The sequence below is a fragment of the Melospiza melodia genome, chromosome 10, assembly GCF_035770615.1.
Source record: "Melospiza melodia melodia isolate bMelMel2 chromosome 10, bMelMel2.pri, whole genome shotgun sequence".
NCBI lineage: Eukaryota > Metazoa > Chordata > Aves > Passeriformes > Passerellidae > Melospiza > Melospiza melodia.
In genome coordinates, this window is record NC_086203.1 from 31,224,353 (window position 1) to 31,247,863 (window position 23,511).

At 39.0% G+C, this 23,511-nt stretch overlaps 1 protein-coding gene across 2 annotated transcripts in view; it reads right to left on the reverse strand.

The window, feature by feature from the left end:
• Window positions 1-1,437: 1,437 nt before the first annotated feature.
• Window positions 1,438-23,511, reverse strand: part of FGD5 (FYVE, RhoGEF and PH domain containing 5) — a 76,640-nt gene continuing 54,566 nt past the window's right edge. For both annotated transcript variants that reach the window (XM_063165117.1, XM_063165116.1), the window contains 9 exons: window positions 19,048-19,131; window positions 17,432-17,511; window positions 13,795-13,894; window positions 11,550-11,687; window positions 10,361-10,463; window positions 7,881-8,011; window positions 6,067-6,195; window positions 4,249-4,397; window positions 1,438-3,521 (listed from right to left, as the gene is read on the reverse strand). In XM_063165117.1, the coding sequence (XP_063021187.1) occupies window positions 3,485-3,521; window positions 4,249-4,397; window positions 6,067-6,195; window positions 7,881-8,011; window positions 10,361-10,463; window positions 11,550-11,687; window positions 13,795-13,894; window positions 17,432-17,511; window positions 19,048-19,131 (951 nt within the window). In that variant the 3' untranslated portion in view covers window positions 1,438-3,484. The remainder of the gene's footprint in view (window positions 3,522-4,248; window positions 4,398-6,066; window positions 6,196-7,880; window positions 8,012-10,360; window positions 10,464-11,549; window positions 11,688-13,794; window positions 13,895-17,431; window positions 17,512-19,047; window positions 19,132-23,511) is intronic.

The window sequence follows — 23,511 nt, forward strand, 5'->3', positions numbered from 1 at the left end:
CTTTCATTTGGGTTTGTGCGTGGCTGGGCCGTGTAGAAGGAAGCTGGTGACCTCCAACAAGTGGGAGGTTTGCCCTCATTTGTCCATGTTTGTCTCTGAGTAAAAGTGAGTTTGCTGTCCGCTGTAGGTTTTGTTGATTGCAGAAAAATATCACTACATAAAATCATTAAGGCTGGGGAAGACCTCCATGATCATCAAGTTTTACCTTTGACCTCATACCACAATTCCCTGGAGTCTAGAAACTTTCTTGTCAGAATTTGATGAAAAGTGGTGTCACAGTTTTACCCAGGCTGAAAAATCACACTGCTTTTAATACACAGGAGCTTGTATGTTATGTTCCTAAGTTATTTGTGGAGTTAGACTAGTGTTTTTTCCCTTAATATTTAAAGGAATACCTTTTCCCCTCACTGAATATTGTCTCCTTCTTTCACCTTCCCAAGCAGTTATATTCACTTAATGTTGTTACAGCCAGCATAGTTTTTACTGCTTTTGTATCAAAGCAGCATGCAAATAGGAAAGCCTGGTTGGTATTCATAGCTGTGTGGCAAAAGCAGCAGAGAACCAGCTCAGGAAGGGTAGCAGTCCAAGGTCTTGACCAGCAGTGCTTGAGTAAGTGGTATAGCCTCTTGTCATGTTGGTATTCTCCATCTCCAAATGACTTGTACTTTGATTTGAAAAAGAATTTAATAACTTTTAAGATTTAAGATTTTTAACTAGGCATATACCGTAAAATAAGTCTAAATATTATTTGCAGATATTAACTAATAACCTTAATGTTTTTAAATAAATCAATTAACAAACAGAAGAACTCTGAAACAAGAAATGGCAGAAGCTTGATCCCAGGTGTTGGCTGAGCAGCTTGTACATTGTGGCTTAGTACTAAATTTTTTATCGTATTTGTGAAGACATGGAACAAAATTTTGTTTTAAAAGAGTAATATTAGCGTTAAATTAGTAAGAAAAAGCTGTGTAAGTAAATGTCAGGTAGTAAACTGAGTATACACCCCTATTATAATATGTTAGCATTTTCTAAAAGGTGATTACTGAATAACTCTGAAATTAAAATTTCTGTCTCTGGTGCCTATTAGCTTTTCTCAAATTCAGTTAACAGTAGGACTGAAATTGTGAGGACATTTTCTTTTTTTTCCTCTTTATGCTGCATTGAGACCATTTGTATCTGTAACTGAAGTCAAGATGAAGTAAAGTAGGTGGGCTTTACAGAAGGTAAATCAGTGTGATTGAAACATGTCATCATATCAATTAGGTGTAAATCCTGTTTCTACCAGAAGGCCTCCAGTACCATCTTCAGATTTGATGTTTTTTCTTATTTGTCAGAGAACTGTTCAATAGGCAAGTGTCTGTTAACAGTAACTGAAACTGCAAAGCTGGAATTAAAGAAGGTAATAATGGTGTAAAGGAAAGGCCTGTAGAACTGCAGTTATGTTTTGCTCTTTTATTTCTCTACATTACTTTAACCAATGTTTAATAGCACTGTATCTTATTTTTTACAAAATATTTTCATGTTAATTTCCTGCTTCCAGCTGAAAGCTTCATACAACAGTCACTACATGTCAGCACCTAAATCTTCATAATATTGTCATTCTCTAGTGAATTTTGTTTTGTTTCAGACCATGGTTAGAGATCTTGCTCTGTATTCAATGTTGTCTTATTTTTCTTGTTAGTGCAAAATGTTTTCAAGGGGGGATAAACATTTACAGTGTATTGGTAGCAAGGCCATGGCTCTACATGAAACAAAGTTAACCTTGCTGTTCATCCATTAATTAAAGAATACAAAAGTTTTATTTTTCTCATTCTTGGTTTCTGTTTGCACATGATAATATATGCTTAATGGAATGGTCAAAGTCAGATGGATAAAAAAAAACCAACCCCAAAATGAGCTTTTTATTTAGTGGTAGATGTGTATTTGTTTCTTTAAGCTTGTTTATCCTGGTGATAAATTGACCTACCTTACCATTTGATATATATTATAGACCTTTAAAAAGTATGGAAAAATCTAAAAAAATTGTTAGGGTCAAAAATTCAGATCTCCATTAAGTTCCTTGAAGAAAGGGAAAAATAAAAGCAATAAAAATTCCCGCCAATATAATTTAATGTAAGTAAATTCTTGAACATGTTATTTTTATATAAAGATATATTTTAATCGTAGATGTAATTCTGTTCCTCAGTTAAATATTATGACTGAGGACAAAATCACTGTATTGCAATGATTAGAACATCACTTCTCAATCTTCTTTATAAAAACTCCCACCTAAAACATAAAAAACCCCACCGCAACAACAATAACCAAAATAACAAAACCAAAAAAAAAAAAACCCCACACAACAAAAAAAACCAAACCCAAACCAAACAAAAAACCCTACCCCCAAACTCCGGAGATCTATATCCTCAGCTGGTGTAAAACACCACAGCAGTCTGACATAGGACAGGTGTGGCCACAGGAATTCCAAATTACTCCAGCAGAGCAGGTTCAGACAAGTGCATTTCAGTCCACCCAGCATATTTCAAATGCTGTACTGGTTATGTGGACCAACTTTTGATGACATTTTTCTTAACAAGAACAGCAGAAACAACAGGAGTTTTGAAAATAAAGATACAGTATTTAAATAGATGATAAAAATCTTAACACTACTAGGTAGATGTGTTAAATAAAAACTGTCTGTAGTTTAATAATAAATTAAAAATAACCTTTGGGTTTGAGTCTGAAGTATTTAGAGAGATATAATTCAGCATCTGGCTCTGTAGAGTTACTGGAGTGCATTTCAAAGTACTGCAGTGATATGAAACTAAACCTTTAATGTAAATTATATGATGATTTGTGTAAAATTATAAATTGATAGTAAGTAACTATGTTGGATCACAGAGAAGTGTTGGTAGACCAGGTAAATTGTGTTTTTCCATCATTTTCTGTGGAAGCAATTTAGAATACGCAGGGCATAATTTCATTCTGGTGCCTGTTAATGGACAATTAATAAATCAGGCCACAGAACTCCTTAGAAACATGAAGAAAATGAGGCTGTAGTTCAATAAAAAATGATAAAGTGCTTTAAATGATCATTTGTTGTTTACTGCATTATTTCTCATGTCACAGTAGACAACAAAACCAACACAATGAGATACAACAGTGCTCTGGAATAAGTAAAACTGAGTCTGTTACTTACTGTAGTCAATATTTCCAGGTCTTGATGTTAAACTTAGTTTACTGTGGGATCAGAAGGGAAGCTTATAGTACAGGCTGAACTTGCACAGACATAAAGATCACCATAAATAATCTCTTATCTTGATATTTTCATTTGCAACAATGTGTATGTAAGAAGGAAGAAAAAGAGCAAGTTGGAAACAGTTCAGATCCAGTGTGTGGGGCCAGCGGGCCTGAAATACATTGTTCAGTGTTGTAAGTCAGAAGAGTGTTGCTGGAAATGTATAGAAATCTGAGAATTTATTCCAAGTTCATTGAGTGAAAGCTGCTATAATATGGACGCTTCTTCCATGGCTTCAATCCACCTGAAAAGTAGAGGAAAGAAAAATGGTACATACAAATTTTTTTTTTTTTTTTTTGCATTTTAAGAAAAATAAGTACTTTAAGAACATAAAGCATTGAAGAAGACTATATTTTCCATCCCAGCTCTAATGAGGAACAATAGTTCTGTGATTAAAGTGGGGAGCAGAGTACTGGGACTCTTGCTTTCTAGTACAATCTTGATCAGTCATTTATTGTAAAATCTCAAAGTCAGTGCTGTCTTAGAATAGGAAAGATGAATATGGCAAAGTATGATTTAAAGCAACAAAACCTCCTATAAATACTAATTTCTTTTTTTGTGTGTCTTGGGGTGCTGGGTTTTTATTACAAATCTTGTGGCTATCTTATTATGTGAAAGCAGTAACATTAGAGTGGGAAATCCAAACAATTATTTGTGGATGAGAAAACTAAGAAATGGGTAAATTTAACATATAAATTAGAAGGTTTTTCTACAGTAATCACTTTTGACAGACTTCTATCTATGACTCCTGAGGCTCAGTCTCTACCTACAGAAGGGAGCAAATTCTCCTTCCTGAAGGAACTGAAAAGCACCAGGTAGATTTTTAATGTCAGTCAGGCCAGTCACATGCAATCTGGCTTAATCAAAATTCTGAAAGCTGTTTTTTCATCTGTTACAAAGGTGTTCTGAAGTGAGGGAGGGACAAATCCTCACATAAGCTCACTGGCTGATGTGGAAGTCTATCCCCATACCTATGTGCTGAATTGTTATCCTCTGCTTGGAAGCTATAAAAGAGGGTCTGCTTGTGGTAGAGATGAAAAACTGTATCCACGCTTCCTTCCTCCTTTTCTGGGGCAATGGTGAAACCCAACAAAGGCAAACTTTCTGTAGCAACTTTGTCCTGAAAGTGAAGAAGCGAACCAAAATGTAGAGAGAAGGCTTGTAACAGTTTGAGGACTCTTTCTGAAAAGCAAATGATCCAACCCTTCTGTGACAGTTCTGCAAAAGCGGTAGTGTGGATGTTCTGCTGGACACATGGCTTTTAACCCAAACAGGAGCAGTGCCTGTGTACTGCACATGTTTTATCTACTCTGAGTCTTGAACACTAGCTCTCAAAGTCCAGTTCTTCATAATCATCCATGTGGCCATGAAGGTCAAATTAGCCATTCATTTAATGGCTGCCTTTGACATTAGGGTCCAGGAGACAAACCTGAGATTACTAAGAGTACAGCAGCAGTTCTGAAAGCCTGAGACTCACTTCCAGTTATGTTTATTTCAATCATTTTTATTTGCTGGCTGCAAGTAGTGGTTCTTTTGGTACCTTGTCATTTCTTTTCACAGCATGAGTGACTTTTTTAGAAATCTGCTCTTTCTCAAGCTGCACACATGCTTTCCAAAAGGCTGCTTGGAAATTTCCTAGTTAGTAATGCAATTAATCATTAATTTACTCCCATGAATTTAGCTTGGCAGACACAGCTTTGTACGAGTCAAAGAAAACCATAAGCCTTAATAAAATTGCAGTTAAGCTGTTACTGATAGCTGCAGTTTTTGGTCACTATGTTTAGGTAGATTATATGTGTATACTGCCTTTGTCTCTGCTTTTAGAAGATAAATTGCAGCCTAGGAATGTAAAATAACCCATTATTGCCTTTTTCCTATTGCTAAATGAGAAATAATCACTTTTAAGGTTAAAAGAGATAAGGCAGTTGTGTTGGATACAGAATTTGATGCTAACAGTCTGAACTGCTGGCTTTGGCCATGAATCCTTTTGTGACTCAATCGCCTCATCTGTTTAAAGGGGATAACATTGCTTCATGTAACCAGCACAGGGGTGGTGGCGATTCAAGTTTAAATATCTGATGTTTGCAAAGTATTCTAAATGCTTAAAGTACCAAGCATTGCTTTGACAGGTTTTTGTATTCTATATCCTTTATTTGAGCAAAATGAATTTTTATGGTTTTGCATATGAAATCTGTCAATTATAACCAAACTTTATATCACACTTCAAGTTCATCTGTATTACAGCTATTATATAATAAGAAAAGGGATAAAATACATAAAAATGATCTAGCTGATACCCAGCCTCCTTGACTGTAAGGAAGAGCTTGCAGGCCAATACAGAAGGCATTGTTCTCACTTCTGCCTCCTGTCTTTCTCTGTTGGTGCTAGTTGGACGAGCATGTCTTATTTATATTTGCCAAACTACAAGATCCTCCTCCCCACCCAAAATGGATCATAGTACTCTCCCTCTACAAAAATATGTGACAGTTACTAAGTGCACCAGAGAATATGGAAGGATCTTGAAGTCTTTAGGTGTAAATATGTATGTTAAGGTTCCCAGTGGTTGACAATTTAAAATAGTATGAATAATAAGAAATCAAATAATGAAGGGCAGCATGTGACAGGTCCAGGTAGGACTGTGGCCAAGTCAGTCTGTTAGGACCAGGTCTCAGTAGCAGGTAGTTGGAAGAACTACCATTTATACCTTTCCCATTTACTGGTCTCCTGCCTGTAGGAAGCAAAGAAGGAGTCTCGGATAGAAAACTATTTCAAGACAGATTACACAGTACCTCGTTTGCTAGGTAGGTGTAGAGGACTTTGCCTTTGATAACAAACCAGCGTTTCTTCCAGTGTCTTTTGCCTCCCTTACATCTGCTGAGGTAACCACTTATGGTAGCTCCCTCTCCTGAGGCTGCCACCTGGAGCACAGAAGGAGAAATCAGGATTTGTAACAGTAAAGTTTTTTCCCCTCTTGATTATGCATGTTTGCATCACACCAACCACTAAGTGAAACCTTAAAAGTATTGATACAGAAAAAATATAAGCATGCTATTATTGTTCTTTTTAACTGTTTGAATATTTATAGGTAAACTTAATTCTCAGTTACTCCAATGGAAAATATGCAGTTGAGTTATTATTGAGGTCAGTAAGATTACAGTTGTTTTCTGAAAAGCCAAATTTGTCCCTTTTCCCACATCTGGTGGCTTTGGGGTGCTTTTCATATTTTAAAAGTACATGCTTCCAGAAGTGAAGTAGAGTCTTGTAGCTGAACACTTTTAAGACGTAGGTATATATAGGGCCTTGTCATGTTTTTATATTAATTTATGTTAATCACTTTGGTAATGACTTGGTTTCATTTTTGAAATAATATTTCTGAGAAGACTTGCTCCCCTTATAGAAATATTTTGAAGTCTGAAGGCTTAATGTTCTCAAAAATCCAGGTTTTGAGTAGATGGAACTATACACATGCACACATAGAATGCAGTGTGCATCATTTGTTACAGCAGTAAACTATAGTAGTATTGGATTTGGAAACAAAGGACATAGATTCAAAAGCAGCTTTTGTAACACTGATACAAGAGATGATTGAGAATTAAAATAGCAGTGTTTTGCAGCAGCACAGAAATGTTCCATGACATGGAGTAATGCTATTGTGAGATAGTTCATGTTAATAAAGATGTGCTGCTTCCCTGTGGATAAAAAGGTGATGCTTTTTTCCTCATGGGGTTGAAATTCTGCCTGCTAGTTCTTTTAGTACTCAATTTGTGTGTTTGTATTACGTGCTTGTATCTTTGGCACAGTTTCATGAACAAACCTCAAGAAATTGTGCAGTGTCTCAACTGCACAATGAGTTCAGCAAAATGTTTGCACCCTAGTCTCTTTAATACAATGATAAATGCCTGCAGAAATGGGAGTGCCTTACTGTACTCAAGTTCAGTGGGCAGTTTAGCTACCTAGAATCAGTCATCAACATGATTGGCACCTTGTTCCTGGAAAGAATACTAACACAATTGGAGAAATCATGTCCCCATTGAAATTAGTGGAAATTTTGTTTACATTGGCAAAGTCAAGATTTTACCCATTTGATTTGAAATAGTTTTGTTTGAACTGGAAGGGAAGTGCCTGGTGAAACATGCACGCTCTTGAATTGGCTGCCAAGGACTACTCACTAAGTAAGTCTATTTCCTAAGTAAGTGTTATTTTATTTCTCTTGAAATCAAAGATTTCAGAAGTAAGGGCCTTCTTAAGAAAGGTAACTGATGACCAGTATATCATGCTCTGTTGATCTGCCCTCTTGTTCTGACTAGTGCCCTGAAAGCATTTTAGTTTTTTCAAGACTTCATAGGCTGATGAGCAAATTAAAGTACCATACTCTCCCACTCTCTCAGTGGGCTCAAGACACTTCTGTGGTATCTCCAGAGCTCAGAGTATTTTTGTGAACACTACTGTGAAAAGCAAAAAAAAAAAGAAATTGCATGATGAAAGTAAACCAAGGCATGTATTGAGCCCACTGCACACAGTATAATTTAAAAACACAGCAGCTGAAATATGAGCACACACTTTTCTATAATTCCTTGCCTTTCTCAGGCAGCTTGGTTCCTACCTCCATGAGAGCTGAAGGGATTTTCTTCTGTTTCTTAAAAGATGAATAATGAATATTGTGGAAAACAGAGGAGAAGGCACTGCTTGAACACCTAGATGAAGCTGGAGGGAAGCTCACACTTAGTGGTCGCTCTGCAAGATTAAGAAAATTCAGAAAGGGAAGGGGGAAATTGATAAGTTGGTATATATCAGGCTAGGGTAGAGACACGATACACTAATATAAATAACTATGGAACATGCAATGCCTCCTTTACACACAGTTTTTACTTCAGCCTTTCTTTCAAATAACCTTTTAAAGTCTGATAAATGGGTTCCATGGCACCCTCAGTTAATGGTACTAACCTAAAGTTTCTTGAAAAGGCCTGCAAGAAAGCTGACAAAACTCAAAACACAGCTTGTTTTCTTCTTGTTTAAAATGAGCATTAAGCAAATGGTTTTGACGTCTTTCTCCTTTATGTTCTGCAACACCTTTCCAGGATAGATTCACTAATGCAACATTCTTTCTGTATGAACCATTCATTATCTTTGAGTCGTACATGGGAGACAGTTATTCTGTATCTGAAAATTTCCATTAGGCCCATGTGTCTGAGTTAATATCTTCATGATTTCACTTCTGGCAACACATTATTTGAAAGCTCTTAGTAAGCATAGCATTAGTTTAGCACAAATCTTAGTTACTGTTTCTGGACACACATTGGCTTGGGGATGCTTTTTTTGGCTGTTGTGACAGCGTCTGTTGATGTATTTTCTTGGCTAGCGTGAATTTCTTTAACCAGAAGGGAAAAAACGAAGCTTCATCTGTCCATGCCTTTTTTCCTGGCAATGTAGTAAGCTTACTGTTAGAGACTATCTACATGAGTAGTTGTGCAAGAAAATTATTTCCTGTTCATTCTCTGTTCATATATCTGTAACCCCTCACCCCCTTTTGTCTTTTATTTGGATGTGTACTTAAATCAGAAGAGACTTATACAGTAGGATAATAATACAAAGTTCTAGATAGGCAGTAGCTCTTCTGCTTTGAATTCATACTTTCATCTATAGCTAGATAAACTTGCCTTGTAAAGCATCTCTTAGTGACTCTGCACTTAGCTTTAGTATTTCTTTTTGTAAAAGCAACAACATGGATAAGGACAGTGAAGAACCACAAAGACATGTTTTATTTTAATGGATAATTAATTGGAAATGACAGGGAATAGTTATCACCTATAATTACATCACAAAATAAAATAGTTCAGTTAGGAAGAACCTACAACAATCTAGTCCAATTGCTTGACCAATTAAGGGTTGCCCAAATATTAAAACATGTTATTAAGGGCATTGTTTAAATGTCTCTTAAACACTGACAGGCAGGGGGTATAGACTACCCCTCTAGAAAGCCTGTTCCAATGTTTGACCACCCTCTGGTAAAATAAAGGTTTCCTCATATCAAGTCAGAGCCTTCCCTGCTGAAGTGCTGAACTTTTCTCATGTGTCTTGTCACTGGAGCAGAGGGAGAAGAGATCAGCACCACTGTTTCCATGTCTCCTCAGGAAGCTTCTGAGAGCACCTTCCAGACTCCTTATCTTCAAAGGAGGCAAACTCAGTCCTCAGCTGCTCCTCGTAGGACATTGTTTTTATCATTATTCTGGTTTATCCAAAGGCTAAGGGAGGTCTCACAGAACTGGCTTATAATCATACAATCCCAGAATGTTTTGAGTTGGAAGAGACCTTAAACTTCATCTTGTTCTGTTGAAAGCGAAGGGAGACAACCCATCCTTGTTGATCAGCATCGACTCCGTTTTATTGATCCAAAATGCAGGTTTTTATAACCGTGTTAATTAGGCCATACATATTGCAAAACTCGAGCTCACAATAGGCTACAGAACAAACACTAACCCCTCCTTTTGTTTTCAATACCTGTGGTTTGTTATTGAATCCAAGATTTATTTTCTCACCCTGTTATGAAAGTTCTCAAGGCCTCCAAGTTATTGAAGACAGACTTGAGAACTTAGCTGTTTACAGAAACAGGCTGTGAGAATTTGCTCCTCACAGCTGCCTTTTAAGCCAATTCTGAGCAAAATTCTCCAACATTGTTCCATCCCCTGACATGGGCAGGGATGCCTTTCACTAGACCAGGTGGCTCCAAGGTCGGTCCAACCAGGCCTGGAACACTTCCAAGGGACAGGGCAGCTGCAGCTTCTCCAGGAAACCTGTGCCAGTGCCTCATCACCCTCTGAGCAAAGAATTTCTTCTGTGGAGCTAACCTAAGTTTCCTCTGTTCCAGTCTGAAAAAACAGTTTGCTAAACTTGATTTTATGGCTCACTAAGCAGTTTTAGCTGCTATAGAGCCTGGCTCTCCCAGAACCTCAGTACACATGCCTCAAACTTGAAATGAGGAGTACTATTTAACAAAACACAATTTAGAAGGCAGGTCCTAAATCATCCCCATTATACAAGTAGGAAATAGATTTGTCAGTTTTGTCAAGAATGAAGGAATCTTACCTCTTTTCTTAAGTTCCACATAGCAGCTATCACAGACTTTGGCTACTTGATCTTTGAGGTACTTCATAGGGTACTTGTTTCTTGAACAATTTCGACATACAATCTGTTTCAGCAAGAGGAGAGGCACATAAATACAATATAAGTTTATAGATATGCACATACAAAACAAATCCCCTGTGCTGGCTGGGAGAGGAAGTTGGATAGTGGACCAGACGTGACTCTCTCCTGAATCTGTGGCAGTCGGGAAACGCCTGCTGATTGAAATGTGATTGCTGTAGCTTTACACTGTTGGCAAGCCAAGCAGAATGGGTCACTGCATTTGGTTGCACGCTATTGCTGTGTCCTTCTCTCCAGGAATTTACACCTTCCCACCACTGAATCACAGAAAGACTGCTTTAATATGACTTCTGTTTTCATAGCTTTGTAAGTAACATTGTTTTCTTAAACAAGTTTGTGTGCTCCTCCAAACCCTGTGTATGTGCAGATTGATTTTCTCAGTGGAATTAGGAAAAAAGATTAAGTTAAACGTTTTTTTATCCTATCAAAAATTACTGTTGGTTTTATTAAAATAAATTTTAAAATCAGGTTAAAAGACAGCAGTGGTTTAAAACAGGACTGCAGTTTTATGTATACAGGCAAATCTCTTTAGTCAGAGGTCTAGGGATAAAACCAGGAAAGCTTATAGATCCCCTGAGCTTTAGGGCAAAAGGCAATAACTCTTTGGAGCACAGAGGAAACAGTCCCTTTAAGTCACCGATCAAACCATGCTCTGCTGCTGAGTTTCTTCACTTTCCTTGGAAGATCATTTTGCCAGCTGTTACTAGGGACAGGACATGGAGTAGTTGTGCTACTGCTCTGGTCCAGAACAGAGCCTGTATTTTCAGTCGATTTCTTCATTGTCTCTAGAGCTAGCTGTGTGTTAGATAAAAGGGCTGCACTCAAAAACAATTATCCTGTCAGCCTTTAACAACTAGCTTTAAGGAGGTAATTTGACTTTAAGGAAAAGTTACTGTTATTCCTTCTAGTAACAGTAGAAACCTAACTAGCTAATTTAGCAAAGGGCACACTGGTTCTATTAGAAGTCGAATTGTCATTTTGATGTTGCTACAAATTTTCGGGTTACAGCAGCGGCCTCCAGTGTCCTAGAGGTGTGAATAAAACCCCCTTGAGAAGCTGGCACAGCTCTTACCTTCCCGCAGGCATGGCAATGATGTCGCCTCAAAGTGAGGGTAAAGTCACAGCCACAGTTCATGCACATCATGACATGGGACACAGGCACCAGTGTAGGAGGCCTCTCACCCAAGGGTATTCCAAGCCTTTCCCTTAGCTTAAAATCAAAGAAGAATAAATGAAGAAGCATCCACACTTCCTAAGTCCACTTCCTAAGTCCACTTAGTCAGCCCTGTTGCATTACATACAATTCTCTCATTTCAGTCTACCTTCACCTACTAAGATCCCCAAATTTTCTCATTCTTAATGCACTTCTATAAGTGGCATACAGCTGCTTCAGCATTGAAAGACTAGCACACACTGCTGTTAAAGCGAGTCACAAAAAGTAAAAATCCACATAAATCTATTTTTGGTCAGGCCCTGACACTCTTCCACATCAGAAAAGTATCTGACTAATTGCATATGAAAATTGCAGGTAGGAACATGACTTAAAAACATCTTTTTGTTAGCAGCTTTTGAAATGATATCCAAAAAAAGCTCTACAACCTTAAATCGAAAAAGCCCTTGAGCTCGTTGTCATTACACCTTGGGACAGCTGTGTGATAAGGGAAGGGAGAATAAAGAAAACAGTAGAGCCAAAGATGAATTTACCCCACTCCAAATCTGATCCATGCTTTCTGGTTGATCTCAATATGTGTAAGCAGTTTTAGAAAATGTATTTACTGTTCCTAGTTCTTGAAATGCATCACATGGCAGTGATGTTCAGGTGCCTTTGATCCAAGCCCAGGGAGCCACGATCAGTGTGGAACTAAATGCAAGCTAACAAGGTGTGCTACTTCAGGTTCAGCACCAAAGTATTATGAATGCCCCATTGGATTTCACAACTGCTCAGCATTTTGCACAAGTAGGACAAATTTTGTGCTTTTGAAGGATTGTTTCCTGTATGGAAATTAGGCTTCTGCCGACACACAGGATCTAAACACAGACAAATCAAATTCCTCCAAGTTTCTCAATGTGCGCATTCAAGCTTATACCAGAGGCAGAGATGCAAAATAAATTATTGTTTCATTTGTTGAAAAAGGATTTGGTTTAGATTAAACTGACTCATTTCAAATGATTTTTCTGTGAAATATTTGAAAGTAGATTCGAATACAGGCCAGAAAAACAAGTCCGATTTGTTTTTGAATTAATTTTTTACTTTCTGATGTCTTAAAAAAATAATTCATAGAATGATTGAATTTGGAAAGGAACTCTGAAGGTCACCTGGTTCAACCACTCTGCTCAGGCAAAGCCATGTAGTGGCAGTTGGCAAGAACCGTGTATGGGTGTCTTCTGAACATTTCCAAGGATGGAGACTCCACAACCTCCTCAGGCAACCCTGGGTGCCAATGCTCAGTCGCCCTCAGGGTGAAAAAGTGTTTGCTGCTGTTTAAAGAAATTTCCTGTGTTTCAGTTTGTGGCCACTGCCTCTAGTCCTGTTACTGGACACCACTGAGAACAGCCCAGCTTCTTATTCTTTGTGCCCTCCAGGTATTCATACAGTAGATGATCCCTGAGCCTTCTCTTCTCCTGGCTGAACAGTCCTAGCTTTCTCAGCCTTTTCTCCTATCTGAGGTGCTCCAGTCCCTTATCAGCTTTGCTGCCCTTTCTTGACTCTTCCCAAGGTTTCCACGTGTCATACTGAGGAGCCCAGCATTGGACACAGCACTCCAGATGTGGCCTCACCAGCATTCTTCTGTATTTAGTAAAACTGGGGCTCTATGTAATCTAAAATAGCTTTTTAAATTTTTATCAGATGCAGGTTTTGCCTCCTTAACTAGGAGTAGAATAACTGAAAATAATGAGATAATAATATGCATAATTGCACTGGTATAATTTCAATATTGCTGGTGGGGTTTGCACTGATAGTGACTTTACTGTGTATATGATATTAGTGTAATTAATGGGTAGTTTTTTTTTTTTAATCTGTGAAGTTTGTAGGTTTTTTTAATAGATCCAAAATAACTACTTGTTTGTTGTTAGGACAAAACAATCTTCCTCCAGAAGAAAGAAGCAGAGGCCATAGAGTATGGAGTGTGATTAATATTTCAGAGGTGGCCCATAAGCTGTGATGAGTTTCACTGTTCAAGCTTGGTATGCTTATTTAAATGAAAATAGAATGTATGGCTACTAGGAACTCCATATTGTTCAACCCTCCTCCTTTCATGTCTCTGTCTTTCTCTCCCTTCCCTTTTCAAGTATTGAAAGATTTGGCCTCCTTTTACCTCCACGCTACTGTGGAAAGTCGAAGTCTTGTGAGCTTTGCAGTCATCTGGGATGTGTTTGGTGATGCAGCTGTACCAGTCATCCCTTTCTGAGCAAGAGCTGGGGAATGAAATACAGCAGAGCAGTCAATGCCATGTACAGCAGGGACTGAAACAAACTGATCAGAGGAGAAAAGTTTCACTTCATGAATGTTTGCTTTTCCCCACAACTGCACTGAACTTGTAATTTTCTGACCAGGAACAAAATTGACTGTTGGACATATTCAGAGTGATGATTAGTGTAGCTCCATGCTTAGGACTGTGACTGAGAAGGAACCAAATACCCAGAAATTCTTTCAAAGTAGTCTCTGGCTTTGCTATAAGCTGCTCAATCCTGGATCACACAGGACAATATGAAGTGGTTCTTTTTGTCCTGTCTTTTTGTCCTTGTCTGGCCTATCTTTTAGGGACTCTAGTGCATAGAGTGTTGGCATACAGGGGCTGCTCAAAACAAACGTGTTTATGCCCATCTCTATAGTGGGCTGCTTAGGTGAATTGAATATAGGGAAATGCAGAAGTGTATTGCCCACAGTAGAGGTGTGAATGATTCATTTTCCTTTAGCTTCTTCACAGACAGCCTCCTGTCTCCTGGAACAGAAGAAGCCAGGATAGCAATTATTGAAGGAAGCTGGGTGTTCCCTGGAGTTGCAGTTACCCGCGGAGGCCAGTAATTCTCCAGACTGGCCCCTAGATGCCCCCTGTGGACAAGGCAAACCAGCGAGCACTTCGCATTTGCCTGCTAGCCCAGCTATCCGCAAAAACCAGCAGGTTGGGTTCCTGTTATTTTACAGATGCATTTGCTGTGTTACAGCTGTGAGGTATCCTGCCTGTTTTAGCTGTTTTTTCTGCTATGATTTCAAACTGTGCACTTCCTGTTCATATGAAACTCTGCACAGCTCTAGCGGTTTCTAGCCTGTCACTGGAGAGAATGCAACTCAGTGTGGTCTCCCCTTTCCAGATCATACCAGCCATTCACATTAAAGCTACCCACTAGCCTTTGTTGTAAAAACTAGCAGTGGTATCATTGCCAGCTGCTGTTCAGCTGTGATTTCCTCACACTGTCCTCATGAAGACCACCAAACATGATATCTGAGAACAACTTGTGTTTATGGTCTTAAAAAAAAAAAAAAAAAAAAAAAAAAAAAAAAAAAAAGGCACAAAAAGAGAGGAAAGGAAATGTCAGATTTCCAGATTTTCTTGATGATCTTTGACGTGGTATCCCTCTGCACTATAAGCACAAGCCCTTGTCTGACAAACATCAGCCTGTGCAAAATTCAACAAGCCTGGAGCAGAAACCCTGAGCTAGTGTATGTACTACAAATGGGGTAGCTTCTTCTGGAAATGAAGGAGCTAAGTTACAGGAGATCACCTCTGTCAAGAGTAAGACTACTAGTCACAGGATCCCAGAATGGTTTGGGTTGGAAGAGACCTTAAAGATCATCTCATGCCATGGGCCTGCCGTGGGTGGGGACACCCTTCCCTAAACCAGGTTGCTCAGAGCTCTATTTAGCCTAGTCACTCCTTATTACTACCAAAGTTACCACCTGTCAAATTACACTTTCTAAGAAATCTGAAGATGTCTGTATCTTCCAGACAAATCATGTTCACTGCCTAGAAAACACTAAAAGAAGTCCTGATTTTCCTAATTTAAACATTTGTCTTGCTAATTCTTTAATGGAATTTCTCTTCACTTGAGAATTAATATATGATTAAAAAACCCAAAAGAAACACAAAGGAAATCATGGCCCATATAGTGGTGGAAATTAAAGCCACTTTAGGAAAGACAGGTAAGAAGGACAACATAGCAAAAGTCTGTATCTAATTGGCCCCTTAAGCCTCTTTTCCACTCAATTAAAAATATCTAGGAAGTAATTAGCAATTTTTAGTGACTAAATGTGGGAGTAACACCCATATGCTGATAAGTAAAATCAATTATGCCAATTTGCATAGGCTTGTTCTTAATTAGATATTTGACTGGTCGCATGAAAGCTCAGCAGAGTTTTTGCTGAACCTTTGACACTCAGAAGCTCAGCCCTTAATCCACCGTTGCCGCATTTGGTCCTTGTAGGATTTTTGGGATGCGTCTTCTGTGCTGAGCTATCGGTTATCCATGTCAGCTCATATATTCATCATTAAGCAAGCAGAAAGAAGGGGTCAAGTTGCCATTGCATTTCACTAGACAGCAGGGGACATCCACAGAACAAAGAAATTGGACCAGGATGGGATTTTGTCAGAGCGCTATCACTATCACTTTAAATTAACCTTGCAGGAGGTAATATTGACTGTGTTATCCTAATATTTTCTCTGGTATTTTATATAAGCACCACAGAGTTATACCTGTGTCCAAGATTAATATTTTTGAAATGTAAATAAACATATAAGAGCATATGAGCCTTCTCCATAAAGATGTTGTGCTCAAATCTGTTAGTAGCTCCCTGCTAAACCAATAACATGACTCTTCAGGTGAATGAGCCATTTTCAGCAGGAAATGCTAAGAGTTTACAGTACTATCTGCTCATACAGCCATGCTGACTTCTGAGTTTTGGTCATCCCTGGTCTACAGCCTTTAGTCCTTGGCATTCATGTTGTATTTACTCAGTTCACTCACCTTGTCTCATACAAATATAAAGGCTTTGAGGTTTTCACTTTGGTTGTTAACCACTGGCCTGTAGTGCAGCTTGCAGCCCCTCAGTGTGAGCAGTAAAATATAGTCTAGAGATACTTGAAGCCTTCTGGACTTTTTTTTCATGTCTTTGGTGCTTCTTTTGGTGAGTGTAACAGGCCAAGGATGTTGTGCAATGGAGTTAGGAGAGCGTGCTGGCTACTGGCTCACTGGTATCTCATTAACTCTGCCAGCCAGTTCAAAAAGGAGGAGGAATAATTGTTCTTGGGTGACTTTTGGCAGTTTGGTCACAGAATGAGCAGCACAAGGAGACGGAAGGGGCTCTATCCCAGCCTCTGTCCTTCTGTTATCAGAAGGATAATCTTAGTCTCAGGTGCTGGTTCTATCTACAAACAAACACAGCTCACAGTTGCCTCACATACTTTATTTATCCTAATTAAGCATGGACTTGATATGAGTACGAAAGGCAAAGAAGCAACCTAATAATGCAAGCAGTGCATCCCAATCTGCTCAATAGGGATGACAACTTCATTTGGTCTGGGGAAAGGGGACATGCAACAGAATTTCCCCTCTGCAACACAGAAGGACTGTACACATCTTGCTTTTATAATTGGCAGGTAATTCATTATTATATTTTGAGGACTGTGAAGAGTGTGGAGGTCTATGGAAATCTCAGATATGATTTTAAAAGGAAATGGACCAAAAGGCTTTAACTGGTAGCTGAGCACTCCCCACAGACGATAAGTGCTCTGGGAAGGATGAGAGCTCCGAATGCTGATTCTGAGTAAGAAAGTGCCATCCCTGTCTTTTTCTGGCACTGTGTCATTTAGAAAGTTGGCTGTGTTTCTAGGCATTCTGTTGCATGCTGTGGTTGCAGACTGATGGTGGGAAAGTCAGTACTTAAAAGCACTGAAGACCTTGTTATTTGGAAGAATTAATTTTAATACCTCTGCCATGGACATTTGGGAACAGTACCTTGCTGACAGGGTCAGGCATTGCTCATCATATTCAATCTTCAGGATGTTTTGGGCTTTCTCTATCACTGGGCGACTGACCTAGAAACAAATGCCATGAACATGAATGTGGACATGAGTTAAACTGTCTATAATCAATACACCACACAAGTTTCAATGCATATGACCTCTTATATCCCTACCATCTGTTTCATATTTCAATGCAAAAAGATGGGCATTAGGGTTTTTTGTATTGCTGTTGTAATGAGGTATGATCTCTATTTCAACATGATGGTGTGCTGAAGGGAAAAAAAAAAACCATAATCCAGCCTATAAGGATGAAGTATCTATGAGGGTTCAGTTTTAATATGACAAACTTAGAAGATGTTTAGTCTGCCAAGTGTCAGAGCATTTTGGTCTATGCTTGTAATGAATAGAAATCACTTTTTTTCTGATGTGTGGGCATTATACAGTGAAGCACTTCAGTGAATGCCTGCCTGCAGCAAGGCTCTGTAATAGCAAAAAAAAAAAAAAAAACAAAAACAAAAACAAGCCAATTTAAAAGCTACAGCTTAGCTAAATTTTTTTCCCTACCACGGAGTATATTAGTAGCCTGCTAATAGCAACAGCCAGTGAGGAGAAACATAGGTTCATAGTTTCATACATTTTTATTAACAAGCACCATTATGTTACTCACTCAGTATTTCAAATGTATCTCAGTAAGAACTTGCTCCACAACTCCTTTTCACTAAACAGTAGAATATTTTGGCAATTCCTAGGAATTTCTGGGATCCTTAAGTTAGTTTTAAACTCTCAGGTCCCTGGGGTGATCAACCCCTGCCACTTTTTCACAACACCTTAAACTTCCTATGTCATTCCACTGAAATTAATGATTAGTAATTCTCATCTTGTGTGTTGTCTAGATCATCAGACTCTTGACTTGTCACTTCAAATTCTCTTTCACATAAAAACAACCTGGAATATTAGTTATAGAACAGTTATGAAGGTCCAATAGATCTCTTTGGCCCACTATTTCCTGTTGCATAGGTTCTGGTGCCAATGAATACTTAGGGAAAGAGAGTGAGGACAGCTTAATTGTGTTTGCAATTTATAAATTTATTGAAGAAGAAGCTGGTTTCATATCACTACATGAAATTGTTCCCAATATACCTTTTCCCCATAAAACTGCCTAATTGTTTTTTGAACCATTAATGCTTTTGATGAAAACAGTTAAAAGGCACATGAAAACCAGCCATGTGTCAATTTTGAGTAGCAAGAGTTTAAAACCAGGCAGACGAAGCTCCAGTGAATATATTGAAAGGAAAAAGAATGCATTGGCTGGAGACAAAATGAGATAATAAATCTTTTCTGTTTCATGTTTGGAGGGTAACTGATTTTGGCTTCTATTATTTATGCAGTCCGAATAAGGCTGTCATATTAAGTCACAGACTTAGAGATAACATTTTTGTTTGTTTTCTACTGTTTTTCCTTCTGTCTCCTGTAAGACACAAGGGAATGCTGTGATAACAGGTCTCTCCCCTCTTTCCCATTGCTTGATATGAAACATAAACCAGCAAAGCACCAGCAAAGCACCCTATAAAACTTTAATTCAACCTTTTAATAGAGATGAAGTATTACCTTCATGCCTGATACAGCCCAAGTGTTTTTCAGTCGGTATTTGCCATCCTTCTGGGGATATGTATACAGCAGAACATCATTCATCTATATGAAAAGAAAGACAGAATCAATAATTTGCAATATGGCTTGCAGGCTTGCCTGCTTGCCCATTCTCCTGGGGGGTATACCGGAACAAGCTGTAATTTGATGAACTGCTGGAACTGTTACCTAACCCTAACCCTTTCCTAATATCCAGCCTAGCCCTCTCCTGACAGCTTTATGCTGTTCCCTTGGATCCTGTCAGAGAGCAGAGACTAGTGCTGCTCCTCTACTGCCCCTCCTGAGGGAGCTGCAGGCCATGATCAGGTCTGACCTCAGTCTCCTCTTCTCCAGGCTGAACAATTCAAGTGGCCTCAGCCACTCCTTGTATGGCTTCTCCTTCAGATCCTTACCCATCTGTGTGTTCCTCCTTTGGATGCTCTCTAACAGTTTTAGCTCCTTATGCTGTGGTGCCCAAAACTGCTCACAGTGCTCCAGGTGAGGCTGCCCCATTGCAGAGCAGAGCAGGACAATCCCCTCTCTTGCCCAGCTGGTGATGCTGACCCTGATGCGCCCCTGGACATGGCTGGCCCTCTTGGCTGCCAGGGCACTGCTGACTCATATTCCAGTTTTGCTGACCAGGACCCACAGGTCCTTCTTCACAGTGCTGCTCTCCAGCACCTCATTGCCTAGTCTACACTAAAGGTTTTTCCCACCCCAACACTAGTCCTTGTTAAACTTCATATGGTTGGCGATTGCTCATCTTTCTAATTCGTCCAGGTTTCTCTGCAAGGCCCCTCTGTCCCCGAGGAAGTTGACAGCTCCTCCCAGGTTTAGCATGATTGGCAAACTTACTTCTTATCCCTTAGAGTCCTGCATCCCTGTTGTTCACGAAGACATTAAAGAGCACTGGCTCTAAATGGTCCCTGCAGTACCTGGGCACTAAACCCAAGGAAGTGAACTCCTGAGAGAGATTTTCAGGATCCTGACATAGTCTGCTATGAGGCTTCCTGAATAGCAAACTCAGTTTTTTAAATGTATTTTAAAAGTTATATATCTCTTTAAAAACCTGCTTATTTTTTTATTACTCTTGATAAAGGATGACATTATTAGCATGGTGTACATCATTAGCATGACGACCTTACTTAATATCCCAAGATTTTACTAAATGTTACTTTGCTCTTAACTGCCCATTTTTTTTCCCCGTCCTTTTTTTCTCCCCTATTTAGCAGTAGGCTGTGATTTGGAGGTCTTACTAGCTACAATTTGACATGGTGAAATCATGACAAATATTTCAAAGCTTGTGAAGCAAAGCACACATATTCATGAAGAAAGAAAGGGTTTGCACTCTCTGCTGTTTCCTTTGCAAAGACCTTAGTGATGGCCATATGAATGGTATGGACAGAATTAGTATTAATACCAGTGGTTTCATGCAGTCTCCTCCTTCAACTGTTCACTGTTCCCTCAAGCAGTGAAGACTAGCTGATGATAAAAGCTGATCTTGCAGCCTCTCAGAAATTTGTGCTAGAGGAGATGGACTGCTAGAACCCTGTGGGAAGATTCCCAGACTGCTCAGAGTTTGATATTGGACCACATACCCTTTTTCTGCACAGAGAAAGAAGGATATGTCTCATCCTTTGTTCCCTTTTTTCCAGTCACTGCTTTCCTTTCCTCCCACCTTCTTTTTGTAATTCTCTCTGTTGTGACAGTACCTAAAAACGTTACAGTCAATGCAAGTTTTCTAACCTACAGTGTTCAAGTTGATTGATCCAAACAAATTTAAGCCCTGCTAAACTGCTGGCATCCATACATAATATACTCTCTTTCTAAAATCTTCTACTGTGTGTTTGGTTTTTCTGAATGTTTTAAAGGCTATCTAATTATGAACCCTGCCTTCTTCTATTCAAGTCGGAGTTAAACATGCCCTCAGTGTCAGTGGATCAGTCTGAATGTGTGCTGGAGCTGTGTTTTTCAAGCTGTGACTCCAAAAACCTCCTATACTTCAACCCTGCTAGATACAGCATTAAACAGTCTCCCATTTGATAGCAGCTTCCTGCAATCCATTTTCAAAACAAGTGGTCTTTGTAGAGAAATTCTTAGAAGGGTGAGATAAGAGACAGGCTCTGAGTTGCAAAGTCTTGTGGTGAGGGGCAGTTAGGGGACCTGCCAGTTTCAGCAGTCCATACTGTGCTGCACAGAGGCCACAACATCCTTGTAAACAGAGACTGGACTCAGGAAACAGACACACAGCAAAACTCACAAAACATCCTGCCAGGAAACACTAGATTCAACAATACCATCAGCCTGCACAAAACAGCCAGCTCAAGTAACATTTTGATACACACAACATACACCTGCAGAAACATTTGAAAATTATCTTTACACTGTCATGCATATATGTGCTGTGCAGAGACATACAGTGCTCCTTAGGGGTAGATAAATATTCAGAGCACACCACTAAAGCACACTTTGAAAGCACAGGCCAAGTAGAAGCCTAGCACACACCAAGTTTTACAGCCTATTCTAGCTACAACTTCAGTTTGATGGGCTCATCTCCTGGGATGTGTAGGGATTAAGTTCTCAGGGTTATCCTTCGGTGTGTACTCTTGCTCTGAAATTCTCTCCAGTTCCTGATCTTGATTTAGCTTTAGTCAGAGCAACTTCGCTACTAAGAACTTCAGAAAATGCTATTCATGTAAAAATCTCCTTGGGATAGTGAAGGTAAATACACTTATTCCATCAAAGCAAATTGATGGAATACATGTTATCTTCTGGTGATCTTTTTGAGTCACTGCTGACATGTGAAGCATTAAAAAGAAGTTCTGAAAGGTATTTTTGTTAACAGACAAACCTGAGTTTTGCAAGTGGCTTCAAAGGATTACAATATGGTCATTAGAAGATAAAGGCCCTTAATAAATGTCAGTTTTAGGAGAAAATGTTTAGGAAATTATTCTAGTCTTGGGGTTTTGTCATGGATTTTTCTTCCACAGAAATCACTGAACCTGAAGGTAGATATTTGCCAATAAGTTTCAAGTAGTTTCAATGATCCAGTCACCCTCTCCCTGCCCCTACTGAAGATACGATACAGAAAGCCTGAAGTAATTGCAACTTCAGTGTGTTAGATCAGGAAATAAGCCAGGTTTATGTCTCTTGGTTCTTGAAAGTGATCATTATGACTAGCTCCACCCCATTCTTTGCATGACAGCACATTTGGTCACAATTTGCCTTGCTGACTGAAAGGAAGAAAAAACCCCACTGTTTCTGGATAGTGAGAGCATCTATTAACAAGACATTGGCTACTGTAATGTCTCCAGCTGTCAAGAGACACTTTTCTCTCTGCAGTTAACATCTGAACTTTCCCCAGGAAATAGTTTCTAAACTAGAGAGTGCCAGAAAGTAATTTCTGTGCTTGTTCTGTTCCAGTAATTTTGGCCTCTTGTGACTTATGACCTTCAAGCTGATACAACCATTTTGGATAACTTGAAATTTATATAAGTTTATCCCATGTGTAAATTACTTTCCTCTCAGTGTTTATTATCAACTTGATTTTTGATCTTCCTTTAAAATTCTCTGTATCAGTTACAACAGCTAAGTTTGTAGCACTTCCGTTTTTGCTATACTAATGGGTTATGATGACAGCAGCAAACACATTGGAAGATTAAAGGGTAGTGACGTCTTGGAATTTTGCTCCAGCTTTAGCCACAATTCCAAAGTAATTTTGAAGACTAGTAAAGGCAAGCTCTTCAGAAGAGAGGTCAGTAGGAATGTAATTTTCATCTGTTATTAAGCGGTTATCAGTGGACTTCAGAGTTACTGCTGCTGAGAACATTGTTTCTTAATGCCAGCTCCTGGAGTTTCTGGCATAGCCTTTTTCCTGTGACTGCAACAAAGTCGTGATTCTACATGGGCTTTAGGTAACCATAGGTGTAGGCCGGGCTTTGACTACAAAGGCTAGGAGGAGGGCCAGGCTTGCCGCTAGGCCTGATCAAGAAGAGTTTAGTGTAATGAAAGTTTGAGTATTGGGAAGTATGTATTTGACATTTATTGCACTTGTTACAGTCCATTGATGCTGACTCTGTAAAAGAGAACTGCAGCTATCTCACATTTGAAGATTTGTGTGAAATCCATAATTTTCAGTACATGAAAGTCTGAATTTTCACAGAAACCACTGAAACTATCAAAATAGTGCAGCACCAGCACTTCATCCCATCCCATCTGATCTTTGATTATGATGGCAATATGTGATTGAGGCAGGAAAGAAGCTTGTGCATACACTCATGCACAAATAGGAGTTACAAGTAAGAGGGAGAAATATAAAGGATTAATGCAAAATACATGGCTTCTGTAATAAGCCATCTCTCTGCCTTACAATGATCCCATGGTGAAAAGCTGTCAGCATTTAAAGGCAACAGCAAATACATATGCCAGGCAAATAATTAATTTATT